Source organism: Salvelinus sp. IW2-2015, linkage group LG25 (assembly GCF_002910315.2).
Source record: "Salvelinus sp. IW2-2015 linkage group LG25, ASM291031v2, whole genome shotgun sequence".
In the NCBI taxonomy this organism is placed as follows: domain Eukaryota; kingdom Metazoa; phylum Chordata; class Actinopteri; order Salmoniformes; family Salmonidae; genus Salvelinus; species Salvelinus sp. IW2-2015.
The window spans coordinates 11,926,015-11,941,238 of NC_036865.1; the positions used below are offsets into that span (position 1 = coordinate 11,926,015).

A 15,224-nucleotide genomic window follows, 5' to 3' on the forward strand; every position below is an offset into this window, starting at 1 on the left:
AATATTTAACCATTCCTTACTAAGATGAGTTTTCCTCTCTCTGTGCTTTTTCTAGGCCTAGTGGCTGCATTCTTCTCAACACCAGTTTAACTCTATATGCTGTTTTCTATATATCAGGCTTTTTTTGGTGTTCGGGCTCAATGAATTTCTGTGATGTCAGACCAGGCCTGGGCTTGGGTTTCAGCTCACCGGGCTTGGGTCGGACCGGCCTCAAATTTTCAGGCCCGATGAGAACTCTAATATCATGCTGTGGGCCAAAAACTCCATCCCACCCAAACAGGCTAAAACTACAGGTGTTTTTTTTGTAGCTCTAAAAGGGCATTATCATTTTCACAATTTCAGAGTGTAATTTCGACCTCATAGTGTGGAAATATATATATWTTTTTTACTGAAAATAAYGTTTTTGACTGCACTGCCCCTTTAACAGTGGCCAATCTGCTGTGTGCTATGAAAGGGCTTCCATACATTTCAAGAACCTTTTAGAATTCTGAAGAACCGTAGATGCCACGTCGAGAATCCCCCACTTAACTCAAAGGTTCTTTATCGGGCAAAAGTTCAAACCATTTAAGAACCTTCATTTTTTTTCAGTGTAGGTGTCCTGCTGAAAGCATTGGAACTCTCTTAAAACCAAACTGCTAGCGTTGATGGCTAAAACTTCTGCTCCCTTCTTGAGACAACTCCAGCAGAGTTGTCATGACGACTGAATGACAGCTCACTCCTATTATGTATATGCTGGGTAGTCTGCCATGGCTATATCTGTCAACCTAGAAAACCAAGAGTAACCTTTTCAATCTTAAAATGAGATTTATTTCCTCATTCAGTGGCAACTACTGTAGCCTTTAGCCAATTATAAACATGAATTCGTCCATGCAAAGCAATAGGAAGTATGATTGAGTGTATTTTCCTGACAGCTATTTTCCTCTGGAGTTTGTTGGCAGTGCTAGAAATGTATGCTTCATGCTACTCTTACAGATTGTGTAAGCATTGTAGATATGAAATCATGTCATCAAAGACTTAAATGTGATGATATGGTGTGGGCCATTTTGATGCAGGGCCATTTTGGGACAGTAGTTTCCCCTCTTTGCATGAAAAAAAAAAGACGGCAGACGTGTCGCCGGACATTTGATTGATGTGACCATTTATTTTCATTCAATTTGAAGGTGTAGCTCACGCTGTTATGTTTTAAACATCTCCCGCTGTTTCTGCAGTGCTCCTTAGACCCTAGGATTGGAAAATGCACTGGAGCTTAGACTCTGCTGTCTCACGCACAAGCATACACGCACTCACAGGCACACACACGCACGCAAATACACACACATACCGTTGCAATGGAAGTAATGGAGAGTTGTAAAGCTGTATCTTCTGTCTGTCAGTGTGAGTCCAGGGTTCTGGTTCCTGTCTGCCTATCCCCACTGAAGAGAAAGATTGACTATAAGACAGAGATTTTGATTTAAAAAATTGCCTTTTTGATTTGACTTTTAATACTGGAGTTGTCTGAATCAGATCTATAGGTTACACAAAATGTTCTTTCTTGATGTAATGTACTGTATGTTTGGTCGACCAGGTTATTTCTCAGTCAATAGCTTTTTCCGGTCAGGGCTTGGCTGTGGTGGTTCGCTATCAGTGATGCATGGCTTTCATTTCAGCCCCGGGCTGCAGTGGATTCAAAGGTGAGTGTGTTCTGTCCGAAAATCCATCCCTGATACCAAATCAAACCCCAGACAACCTCATCACCTTGGACTGATGTCTTCCTCAGCCAAGCCAGGGGTCATTCTTCCACAGACCCACAGAAAACCAGTGCTCACTCTGTCAAAAGAGCTCAGAATGCCGTTTTTTTTGTTACTCTCAATTTCATTCTCTCAGTTTGAGGGGGTTTGAGGGAGTGGGGAATCATCATCAGATAGAGAGCCAGTGAGTTCATGTTTTTGGACAAGCTGAAGAATTGGAGCTCGTTTGTCTTGGTGGTTTCTTTAACTGGGCCCATGCAGTTCCCATCTATTCCAATTTCCTCCTGCAGAAAGGCCTGTCAGAGCCCTGAAAGTGGGTCGCAGGCACTCCCATATTGAAGCTGATAAAATACTTCCTTCAGCCAGACCTCTCTGACCTGTGCGCACATACACACACACGCGATCGCACATACACGTTCATACATCCACACAAACACTTTTACACACACATGCACTCCCTGCAACATGCACACGTACACTAACCTGCAACACACACCGATACACACGCACATGCACACACGCACGTGGACACGCACGCACACACAGTCACGTCCACTTACGCATACGGTCTCTCTTGCCTTCTTTCTCTCACACACACACTCTCCATCTGTACCTTGGCAAGTGTTGGTGGGTCCCACCCCAGCCCTGTACAGCCAGCTGCCTCTGTTCTTCTGCCAGCCCATCACTCTGCTGTGGCTTGCACAGATGGTCTCGCCCCCCAAACTACCGGAAGTGGTCAACCGCCAACCCCTCCTCTCCCCATCTCTGGTTACACCCAGACAGACGCAGCCCTGAGCCTCTCGGATTGTTTTCTGCTTCCCAGATAAAGAAGACATTTTGGATCGTATTAACCTGTTTGTTACATACTGGGATTCAAACAGCGTAGCCTATCTGTCTGTGTCCTCTCTTTTCACAGCTCATGTTATTGAACAGAACACTGTCTGACTGTCAAGTGATTTAAGTGACACATTTCATTGTTGCTACTCTCTCTCCCTCTAGTCCAGCTAGCTACAACTTTAAACAAGATGAATAAGCCAACAGCTGTGCTTTTTCTGACTCTGCTGGACTGAGGCTGGGGTAGCGGTTGGGGCTGAACCCAAACAATGACTGTGCATAGTGAACAAGGTGCTACTGGGTCAAGCCAGACAGACCAGCTTTTAATGAGGGCACCGCGGCGTGTGCTGAAACCAGAAGAGCAGCAGCAGGTTTTAATGTCAAATTAATTATAGTTTCTCCTCAGTACCTGGATGCGTTGAGCCGAGCGACAAGGAAGGCTTATAACTAGAGGGAGGGACTTTTAATTTTTAATTTTTGTCTGCTTCCTGCATTACAGTAGGTACCTGGGCTGTTAATGAGCTTTTTGATCCGTGGCGGCAGATATATGCGATAGCGGCCATTGTGGGTGAATATGCCAAGCCATCTGTGCTCTGAATCACACAATGATAGTCTCTCTGGCTCCTGCGACTGGCTATTTCTGCCCAGTCACATACCGGAGGGGGAGGAGAAGAGGAAAGAGAGAGAGACAGGCTGGGAAGTTGCATCTGCGTACATAAAAATAAGTTATACACTGAGTATACAAAACATGAAGAACACCTTCCTAATATTGAGTTGCACCCCCCCTTTTGCCCTCAGAACAGCCTCATTTTTTCGGGGCATGGACTCTACAAGGTGTCGAAAGCGTTCCACAGGGATGCTGGCCCGTGTTGACTCCAATGCTTCCCACAGTTGTGTCAAGCTGGCTGGATGTCCTTTGGGTGGTGGACCATTCTTGATACACACGGGAAACTGTTGAGCGTGAAAAACCCAGCAGTGTTGCAGTTCTTGACACAAACCGGTGCGCCTGGTACCTACTACCATACCCCGTTCAAAGGCACTTAAATCTTTTGTCTTGCCCATTCACCCTCTGAATGGCACACATACACAATCCATGTCTCAAGGCTTAAAAATCCTTATCTAACCTGTCTCCTCCCCTTCATCTACACTGATTGAAGTGGATTTAACATGTGACATCAATAAGGGATCATAGCTTCCAACTGGATTCACCTGGTCAGTCTGTCATGGAAAGTTAATAATGTTTTGTACACTCAGTATATATCGCCATCGAAATAGAGCCAGTCTTCTTCCCACTAACCTATCTAGCTATACTATACTGTAACTCAGCATTTCTCTCTGTACATCTTAAATCATTTCCAATGGCTGGGCAGCGGAGATGTACTGTGTAGCCAAATTGTGGTATATAAACTGGTATATAAAATATTTAATGCATAAGGACAGAATCCTCTGAAATGGAGAAAGAACATTTCTACAAATGTACTTTGCGGTCGTCCCATTCTGCTGAGCAGGAAAGCCCGTGCAATATGTTTATATATCATCTCTTATGAGGCAAAATCTGCCTTTTCCATTGTGATTCTGGACTGTCCCACCCCCTTTTTAGTGCTCCCCTATTGGGACGCACCCACTCTCTTCCTCCCCACTCTCTCCTTAACACTTTCTAGCTCATTGACAATCTGGCCCACACCACGGTGTGAAGTATCGGACAGGGTGTTGGGGATACGGAGCAGATCAGAGCACGTAGGAACCAGATGGCTTTGTTTTTTTACATTGAGCTCCACTTCCGGGTTGATGTTTTATCTCTGCACCTTCGTTCATAACTGGAGAGACATACATGGGTGGATGCACATGTATAACCACAGCCAAGTCAAAGGAACAAATACATGTTGTTGGAGAGTGAAATAGATATTTGAGTATCTCTTCTTCAATGTATAAGCCTATTTATTGATTTTGAGCTCTTACTGTTTTGTTAAAGAGAAATCCATTTCCAAATGTTTTTCACCCGCTCCCCATACAGTACATCACGTAGTATCTTCATTTGTCTTTATCAGCTACTTGTCCCAGTGAATGAAGCCGCACAAGCCACATATTTGAGGCATTACATGAATGAGATGGAAGGTTGCTAACCATGCATATTAGTGCTAACCGCTAACCAAGGTGTTGTGTTCTCCCTGCAGATGTCAACGAGTGTGATCTGCTGAGCGGTGTGTGTGGCGAGGCCTTGTGTGAGAACGTGGAGGGCTCCTTCCTGTGTATATGCCGCGACGAGGACCAGGAGTACAACCAGATGACCGCCAAGTGCAGTCCYGCTCCCACAGGTGACCCACACATTGCCTGAACACAAATGAAGAGTTAGAGATAGTTTCTGATTAGAATTGAGTAAAGTAAAGAATTGAGTAAAAGAGGTGATGGAGGGTTAAAAAGTCTCCCAAGTTACATGGTTCATCGAAATCAACACATTAGTGGTGATCGGGACATTCCATTGTGTGAATCCCTTTACATTAACAGGACTGTATAGGGAACGTTGAGGGCATTGTCTCAGTCGACCATATTAACCTTTAACACTGTGTTGTTCAATTTGAGTGGAGTGGTGTTCTGAGGAATGGGGGGGCCTGGCTCTGTAGACCCACGTTTCGGGGGACTCCCTTGTCTCTGCCTGAGTGTAAAACTCTAATGAGAAACGGAGCCGGCTGTGTGTCTGTCTGGTGGATGTATACTGTAGTACAGGGCTTTAGGTCGGGTCCCAGAGCTCTACATTAACCTAGACTTCTTGTCCGACTCAACCACATGACCTCAAGTAGAGTATGTTCTCTGTTACATCTGAAAACAGTCCCAAATATTTAAGGAGGACAGTTTATCATTACGTAATGTTCGGAATTAGAGAATGCCGTGTGCTCACAACAGCAGACGTTACGTAATAGTGTGATTTGCTTTGGAAGAATGTAAAAGGCCATTTCCATGTTGTAGCAGGAAAAGCTGGGTTTTTCTGAGAATGGGCAATTAGATATGAGTCTCTGGTGATCTGTAATTATCATAGGAATTCACAGAGCACAAAACAATGAGACAGAAACCGCAGTGTGTGTGTGTGTTTGCGTGCGTGTGGAGGGTTTCGGGGAAACCAAGGGGAGGAGGAAGAGGGAGCGGAGGGGGTGGTTCTCTTCTCTCCGTGAATATCTTAAAAGCAGTGTGAGCATCTGTGTACTCTGGTCCTCCAGACGGATCACATTCATCATGTGCCTTACCTCTCCAGCACGCTCTAAATGTGTCACTTTACACTCCTGCATGGGAAATGTCACAGAGAGAGAGTCTCATCCCTCCCCGGGTTAACCCATTGCTGTCACTCTAAAACGTCGCTCGTTCACTCGCACCACAGGTGATATTACTGAACACTATCCTTGATCTATTTCTGTGCAGTGAAGTGTTTTCTCCCCTCTGTTCCCTGTACAGCCTCGTCAGTGGAGAGGAAGGAGTGCTATTACAACCTCAACGATGAGAACCTGTGTGAGAACGTGCTGACCAGCAGTGTCACCATGGAGGAGTGCTGCTGTACGCTGGGGGCAGGCTGGGGGGACAACTGTGAGGTGCACCCCTGCCCTGTCCAGGGCACTGGTGAGGAAGCACACACATAAAACACACACTCATTAACACACACACACACAAACACGTGACATATTACACATGTTCTTGTCTCTCTCTTCAAACAGATCAGTTTTCCCAGATGTGTCCAGCTGGGAGAGGCAGTGTCCCAACCGGTGACACTGTGTTTGGAGTGACCGCAGCCGAGAGTTATAAAGGTATGTGAACTCAGAGACCCAGTCCAGGCTAAACAGAGCCTTGGCTCACAGCAGTAGTGTTCAGAAAATGCAGTGAGAACACTATGAATCAGACAACGAGGTAACAACAAACCCGTGATTTGAATAGCCTTACGGAGCTCTGTTTTCTGCTGTTGAGATGCTGCTATTAATGTCATCGCAGCTGCCTCTCTCCCAGGCAGGCCTCTGTCTGTGCTCTTGTTGTGTGTGTGTGTGTGTGTCTGTCGCTTTAGTTTGCCTCTCTCTCTCAGTCTTGGAGTCCCAGAAAAGAAATGCCAGCCTCTGATGTCTGGAGACCTAAGACTTACACTCTTTACCACCTAACACTAGCACATCTTTACCACCTAACACTAGCACATCTTTACCGCCTAACACTAGCACATCTTTACCACCTAACACTAGCACATGCTGTTACACCTAACACTAAGCACATCTTTTTACCACCTAACACTAGCACATCTTTACGCCACCTAACACTAGCACATCTTTACCCCTACACTAGCACATCTTTACCCCTAACACTAGCACATCTTAACCGCACTAACACTAGCACATCTTCACCCCTAACACTAGCACATCTTTTACCGCCTAACATAGCACATCTTCACCGCCTAACACTAGCACATCTTTACCGCCTAACACTAGCACATCTTTACCGCCTAAACCTAGCACATCTTCACCGCCTAAACTAGCACATCTTTACCGCCTAACACTAGCACATCTTTACCGCCTAACACGCACATCTTTACCACCTAACACTAGCACATCTACCGCCTAACACTAGCAATCTTCACCGCCTAACACTAGCACATCTTCACCGCCTACAACTAGCACATCTTCACCGCCTAACACTAGCACATCTTTACCGCCTAACACTAGCACATCTTCACCGCCTAACACTAGCACATCTTTACCGCCTAACACTAGCACATCTTTACCGCCTAACACTAGCACAATCTTCACCGCTAACACTAGCACATCTTTACCGCCTAACACTAGCACATCTTTACCGCCTAACACTAGCACATCTTTTACCGCCTAACACTAGCACATCTTCACCGCCTAAACACTGCACATCTCACCGCCTAACACTAGCACATCTTACCACCTAACACTAGCACATCTTTACCGCCTAACACTAGCACATCTTAACCGCCTAACACTAGCACATCTTACCGCCTACACTAGCAATCTTTACCGCCTAACACTAGCACATCTTCACCGCCTACACTAGCACATCTTTACCGCTAACACTAGCACATCTTTACCGCCTAACACTAGCACATCTTTCCACTAACACTAGCACATCTTACCGCCTAACACTAGCACATCTTCACCGCCTAACACTAGCACATCTTTACCGCCTCCCACTAGCACATCTTTCAGCCGCTAACACTAGCACATCTTTACCGCCTAACACTAGCACTTCTTCACCGCCTAACACTAGCACATCTTTCACACCGCCTAACACTAGCACATCTTTACCGCCTAACCTGCACATTTACCGCCTACACTAACATCTTACCACCTAACTGCACATCTTTACCGCTAACACTAGCACATCTTTACCACCTAACACTAGCACATCTTTCACGCCTAACACTAGCACATCTTCACCGCCTAACACTAGCACATCTTTACCCGCCTACACTAGCACATCTTTACCGCCTAACACTAGCACATCTTCACCGCCTAACACTAGCACATCTCCTCTTCGCTCTCCTGTTTGTCCCTTTCCTTTCCTCGCTCCTCTTCTCTCCTTCTCCTTTCCTCTCTCCTCGCTCCTCTTCTCTCGCTGTCCTTTCCAGCCCCACAATCTTATACTGTAGCTTGTTCCCCTCGCCACAAAAATCGAATTCATCGAACCAGGCCTTAATTCAATTAGTATAATTTTATCAGCAAAGGCAGTCTGGTGAGAGGGGCTGGCGCAAGTGAATATGGTATATTCTGGGAGGGAGAGACGGGCTGGGAGGCAAGGTTTCCAGGGACAGTTCCTGAGCACCAGTTCTGGAAATGTCTTCAAATTAGTTGGATCTGTTAGCACAGGCTGATTGTCGGTCTCAGTTTGCAAACAACCAACGCCCAACCTGACGGCACACACAATGAAGAGGAGAGTACTGTAACACAGAACTGTTTGTTGATGGGTTTTTTCTAAGCCTCTCCGGGTTTCATCTCATTAAAGCGTTGGAGTTGGCCTTCACCTTTCCAGAAAACATGAAGAAGTAGAGACTTGTTTGGAATACTGGAAATTGAGTAGTAATTGGTGTTCCTTCAGCTTTAGTGGCGAAGTAACAGCATTTTTACATCTTGTTATCTCAATAGCAAGAGATTATACCTAAAATGTCTCTGTGGCTGTCTCTGTGGTTCTCTGTGGCTGTTGGCTGTCTCTGTGGCTGTCTCTGTGGTTTTGCTCTGTGGTTCTCTGTGGCTGTCTCTGTGGCTGTTTGTGGCCTTGTTATCTCTGTGGTTATCTCTGTGGCTGTCTCTGTGGCTGTCTCTGTGGTTATCTCTGTGGTTATCTCTGTGGTTATCTCTGTGGTTATCTCTGTGGCTGTCTCTGTGGTTATCTCTGTGGCTGTCTCTGTGGTTATCTCTGTGGTTATCTCTGTGGCTGTGTGGGCTGTTATTAACACTCTGTTGTCCTCTCCCTCCCAGATGCAGATGAGTGTGCGTTGTTTGGCCAGGAGATCTGTAAGGATGGCTTCTGCTTCAACAGCCCAGGAAGCTACGAGTGTTACTGTAAGAATGGCCTGTACTACGACGAGGTCAAGTTGCAGTGCAGAGGTCAGTGGGAAGGTCATTCACATTAGTTAGTATTAATTCAACCCAAACATAATTGATTTACTCACAACATGATGCCATTTTTTGCGACAATCAAAAGATTGGAATCAATAGCCCTCAGTCTACTAATATAACATTTCCACAGCTCTATGTCATTAAACTGTCCACACACATTAAAAGTAGTTAGTCCTACTGTACCACAGCCTGTGTGTTGGCTGGCTGGGCAGGGGTGTGTAGGTTGGGGCCCCTCCCTGGGTTACGTAGGGTCAGGGCCTGGTGAGAGGCAGGGCGGGGACACGGGACACTCTGGGGGTGACGCAGGGCCAGACTGCGGTGACCTATGTGCCAAACCCAGCAGGCCCAGGCAGCAAGTCGCAAACCACCAACCGGCCCACACTGGAGGGACCCTGGCCCTCTGCCGGGCCCCACACCGCATCCTTGGCCCCGGGACACAAGCGCAGGATGCCTGTGGTCCGCCTGCGGAGTTCCGCCACATTTGTGTTGGATTATTTGGACAGGCTGGGACTGGGCGGAGGCTCCAGCAGAGGTTTGGCCTGTACCCCAGACGGTCCTGGTTTTACCCTGTTACGCGTGGACTAACCAACCACTACCACCACCAGTCCTATGGCCGTGTTCTATTTGGGATATGTGGATATTTCTTAAAAGGGATGGAGGGGTATTTTTGAAAGTGTAGAATATTGAGTGGATGTGTATTTCAGTTGTATGTCTGGATGGATATGATCGTCAAAGTAGTTTAAAAAAAAATCATTTCCTCAGCAATTATGAAACCACAGGCCTGATGTGTATCTAATGCGTTTGCTGTGGCTGCACATTTCAGAAATACATGTCTTTCCTTTTGGGGCTGACATACAATCCAAATACTAGGTTTATTTTTCACAACACCTGCAAATAATCCCCTTGAAGCTGTATTAGTTGAGCTATCATTCACAAAAACAGGTTTACTGTCTCTGCCACCTACTTTTCTTTACTAACACAGGGAAAACGGATTTGCCCTCTCATCAATAGGAAATAGAAAATTATGTTTATTAGCCTGATTCCTAAATTGAAGTCAGCCTTACCTGAGTGTTTTTGTGTGAGCAAGCATTTTTGTCTCTGTTCTATGTAAGTGGATGCTTAATTGGACAGGTTAATGAGTGTAAATGGCTGTGTGTTTGTGCGGCATGCGTGCAGACTGCGTTTCATTAAGAGAATCGGGCTGAGACGACAGAACTCCCAACAGCACCTTTTCAAATATTTGTCTCCGTCTCTCTCGCTCTCTAACTTGCTCCCTCTCTCCCCCCCCCCCCCCCCCCCGGCAGATATTGATGAGTGTCAGGAGGAGTCTAGCTGTGTGGAGGGAGAGTGTTTGAACACACAGGGCTCCTACATGTGTTTCTGTACACACCCGATGTGTGTGGACTCTGACAACAAGAGCTGTGTGATCGCCTCTGAAGTGGCAGGTAAGAACCCTTGTGAGGATGCTAATATACGCATGGTGTAAGGTTAGCATGCTCTTATATTGTCTCTGTTGTCGTAAACATGTTTTTAAAAATGTCTTTCTCGCGGAGATTGTATAACTTGTCACACCACATGGTGTGTTTCATAGTGAGATAACGATTGTGATTGAGATTGTACTGTGTCTGTTGCAGAGCAACATGGTGAGCAGACTGGCTACCAGGGTGTTTGTGGCAGACGGTAACAGACAATCTGACAGACACTCTGACAAGACACTCTGACCTGCACCAAGCCCCTTGCCAACAGAAAGACCACATACACAGAGTGCTGCTGTCTGTTTGGAGAGCCTGGGGCATGGACTGTACCCTCTGCCCCCTCAAGAACACAGGTACTACAAACCTTCCACACCAGCATTCATGTCCATCTATCAACGCTACTGTTATAATGAATCCATTGTGAATAGAGCTAACTTTAGTGTAAATGCTTCTTCATCCAGTCTCGTGTGAGGTATATTATAGAACCCATACAGCTGGTCTGGTGATTATGGTGTCAGTGCTTGAACCAGACGTGGTCCTTCCTGTGGTGGACCAGGCCCTTCAGACCTCATACCCAGGACTAGTGACACCTCATTAGGCTTGCCTCTGCCAGCTGCTGCTAATGCTCCTGTCCCTGGAGGCTCCGAGGTCTAGCCTGCCCTGGCCTATCCTCTACCACTCCCCTTTCCTGTTTAACCCCCCCCCCCCCCCCCCCCCCCCCGATCCAATACCCGGAGTGTGTCTAGGCAGGGCTGGTTGCTAATGCATGCCCCCACTACGCTGCCAGGGTGGAGGGCTGCGATGTGTAGTATGGGGACTTGCAGACTGGGACATGTGGGGACCTCCCTCTGATTAAACATGACTGCTATTCCAGCCCACTGGAAGATGGAACTGGTAGAGTTGGGGATTTTTAAATGTGATTTTTGAGTGATTTCCCAGCAGTTTGTCTTGGAATTCGTATCTTCATGTGAGAATGATGTTGAACCGACAGTTTAGTAAGTGCAGTTGATAAGTCACAAGAGCTAGGTTTGAACATTGTAGCTGTGCGACATTGTGGTCTACAGCTGCTCCTTCTGCCGGTTGCACGCTTTACAAAAGCTGTTTTTATCTCATTCAGAAACATTGACAGAATCCAGAATTAGACATTTCGAAGTCTGGGACACTTTTAGGTTTTCAAAGATTTGCGAAACACCCTTTGGTATGTAAGACTTCTCGTCCAACAGCCGATCCCACTCGGATCTTTACTGAATAACTCCGATGCAGGTGTGTGAGGTGAGTGAGCCCACCGCTGCTCTCCATAGAGAGACCAGAACAGAACACACACTCGTTTGTTCTCATCAGGTCCATCCAGATCTCTCTGCGGTCCCTCTCTGATGCGTCTCCTGTGTAGACGTTCCTGTGGGAGAGAGCGGAGGCAGGCAGGTGCGTGGGATTAGCAGGGGACTGTAGGGGCTGGCTGGCCGGGGTGTGCAGATGAAAGACTCTGGGTTAGGTTCCCACAGTACAGTAACCAGGAAGGAGGGAGCTCAGAGCAGGTGCTGTGCTGTGTGTTGAAAGACACATTCAGGAGGGAAGTGGGCCGCTAGCCACAAACCAGAGTATTCACTTTAGTCAAATATCCCTCTGCCTTCTAAGCCAAGTGATAATGGCAATGTAATTACTTGGAAGAACCATGGAAGTGTTGACATTTTGGATGTCCTGCAGTTCTTAGAATGACAGAAAAGAGTTGTATTTATCAAACGTATTAGCTATTTGTCATGTATTCTCTCTTTGCGTTGGAATAGAAGTGCCGGCTGCAGATATTCTTCTCTGGCTCCTCATATCTACTGTGGTCAGAAGGCTACGCAGTCTCTCTCTTCTCCTATCTCTCTTTGTTTCAGATAGCTATGTCTCGATCTCTTTCCATCTCTTTTTCTCTTTTTCTTTCTCTCTCTTAGAGGATATGCATGTCTCTCTCGTTTCCGTCAGATTGGTCATGTCTCAGTCTCTCTCTCCGTTATCTCACAGAGGACTATGCCTCCATGTGTAACGTGGCAATGAGTGGAGGACAGGGGCATCCGTATGGTCGCGATGCCCTCGTGGCCGGCCCTGTCCAGGAGTACGAGGTCAGCCTGGACTACGAGCCTCACCCCGACCAGCCTGGTGCCCTGCCCCTGTACGAGGACGAGGAGAGTGAGTGAACCAGTCCCCACCACACTAAACRCACTGATGAAGCTCAAACAGGCAGAGAAAATAAGGAGCTGATGGAGATGTTGGGACAAGCTGCCTATTCTCTCAATGATAGCYCGTTGCTGCCATCATGTGTCCATATGAATTACTACATGTCATGACCACAATCATTTTTCTGTAGGTAGGCAGAAATAGTAGTCATGTTAGTCTGTATTTTCAGTGTAACCAAGGTCTTCCAAGATCATAAATACATTATTAATAATGATCAATTATTRTATCTAATCAAGCAAGTTAAATCTCGATATTTTACTTAAAATGAAGACATTTCTGTCATACTAATGTGAGTATACATTTTTAAGTAATTTCACTGCATTCACATCTTACATAAGTCAAATCAAATCAAATGTTATTTGTCACATGTGCCGAATACAACGTATTATCAAACAGTGAAATGCTTAAATATAAGCCCTACAATGCAATTTTAAGAAAAATAAGTGTTAAGTAAAAAATAGATAAGTAAAAAATGTAAGTAACAAATATTTTAAAAGCAGCAATAAAATAACAATAGCGAGGCTATATACAGGGGGTACCGGTACCGCTTGCCGTGCGTTAGCAGAGAGAACAGTCTATGACTAGGGTTTCTGGAGTCTTTGACAATTTTTAGGGCCTCCCTCTGACACCGCCTGGTATAGAGGTCCTGGATGGCAGGACGCTTGGCCCCAGTGATGTGCTGGGCCGTATGCATTACCCTCTGTAGTGCCTTGCGGTTGGAGGCCGAACAGTTGCCATACCAGGCAGTGATGCAACCAGTCAGGATGCTCTCGATGGTGCAGCTGTAGAACCTTTTGAGGATCTGAGGACCCATGCCAAATATTTTCAGTCTCCTGAAAAAAGGCTTTGTCGTGGCCTCTTCACGACTGTCTTGGTGTGTTTGGACCATGATAGTTTGTTGGTGATGTGGACACCAAGGAACTTGAAGCTCTCAACCTGCTCCACTACAGCCCCGTCGATGAGAATGGGGGCGTGCTCAGTCCTCCTTTTCCTGTAGTCCACAATCATCTCCTTTGTCTTGATCACGTTGATGGAGAGGTTGTTGTCCTGGCACCACACGGCCAGGTCTCTGACCTCCTCCCTATAGGCTGTCTCGTCATTTTCGGTGATCAGGCCTACCACTGTTGTCATCGGCAAACTTAATGATGGTGTTGGAGTCATTATCATTCATTATAAAACGGGTAGTTTCGCTCCTGGATGCTGATTGCTTGAAAGACGTAGTATATAATACACCACGGGCATGATGCAAAACGACTTGTTTTCTGTTCTATTTACGTTGGTAACCTGTTTATAATAGCAATAAGGTACTTCAGGGGTTTGTGGTATATGGCTTAAGAGCTGCCCATAGCCGTGGTATATTGGCCATATATATCCTCATCTGACTTGGGTGAATAAAACACCTCTTTCTTACCCCCTGTCCCCCTTCCTCCATCCTGCAGACCTGTCCGATGCGTTTGAGGGCCTGAGAGCGGAAGAGTGTGGCATTCTGAACGGCTGTGAGAACGGSCGCTGCGTGCGGGTACAGGAGGGCTACACCTGCGACTGCTTCGACGGATACACCCTGGACATGTCCCGCATGGCGTGTGTGGGTAAGTGACAGGTGGAGGACACACACACTAAATGGACTAGAAGAGAAGTAGTCAATCTCTCCTCAGCCCTCAACCAGGAAAGGCTATCATGCATGTTGTTGATGTTAGATCTGCATGTGCAGTGAAGTGCAGGGCGTGCTGTTCTGTTTTGAGATAGCTGCAGCTTTGCTAGTTCTTTCTTTGCTACATCTGACCATATTACCGGACAGTCATCAAGATGGGACAAGACCAGAGCCTGAACAACTGCTGTCGAGCAGTGCATAATAATAAATAATAATAAATAAAAAAAAACATTTTATAACAGAGGAACAAACCTCTCCCCATCTTCACAACAACTTGACCATAATAACTGACCATCCAATGTTGATCCTACGAGTTCAGCTTCCTCAATTTCCACAATAGGCACACCCTTTATGCTCAACTCCAGTTCAGCGTTAGGTCTTCGAGAATGTTTTGAACAAAATGCAATGATTTTGGTATTATATGTAATGAAGACCAGTGTATTGTTAGTTGGTATCAGAAGGGGTGATTAAGTCCTTGTAAAGAGTCAGTGAGCTTGCTGGCTGTGGGGGCTGACATGTAGATTGTGGAATCAATGATCATCAGCATACGTAGTCATTCTAGCTTCTTGTAAGACAAGTGGCAAGTCATTTGTAAAAAATAGAGAAGAGTAATGGCCCAAGGCAACTGCCCTGAAGGACACCTCACTGTACATATCTGATGTTAGAGAAGCTTCCATTGAAGAACACTCTCTGGGTTCTATAAGATAAGTAA

At 46.1% G+C, this 15,224-nt stretch overlaps 1 protein-coding gene across 1 annotated transcript in view; it reads left to right on the top strand.

Annotated features, from left to right (window-relative positions):
- The window catches only part of ltbp1 (latent transforming growth factor beta binding protein 1), a 128,935-nt gene that overhangs the window by 100,442 nt on the left and 13,269 nt on the right, over positions 1-15,224 (top strand). Inside the window, exons 27-34 of the mRNA XM_070434909.1 lie at positions 4,736-4,876; positions 6,006-6,167; positions 6,263-6,352; positions 9,026-9,154; positions 10,471-10,611; positions 10,801-10,994; positions 12,649-12,813; positions 14,301-14,450. Of these exons, the coding sequence (XP_070291010.1) occupies positions 4,736-4,876; positions 6,006-6,167; positions 6,263-6,352; positions 9,026-9,154; positions 10,471-10,611; positions 10,801-10,850 (713 nt within the window). The 3' untranslated portion in view covers positions 10,851-10,994; positions 12,649-12,813; positions 14,301-14,450. The remainder of the gene's footprint in view (positions 1-4,735; positions 4,877-6,005; positions 6,168-6,262; positions 6,353-9,025; positions 9,155-10,470; positions 10,612-10,800; positions 10,995-12,648; positions 12,814-14,300; positions 14,451-15,224) is intronic.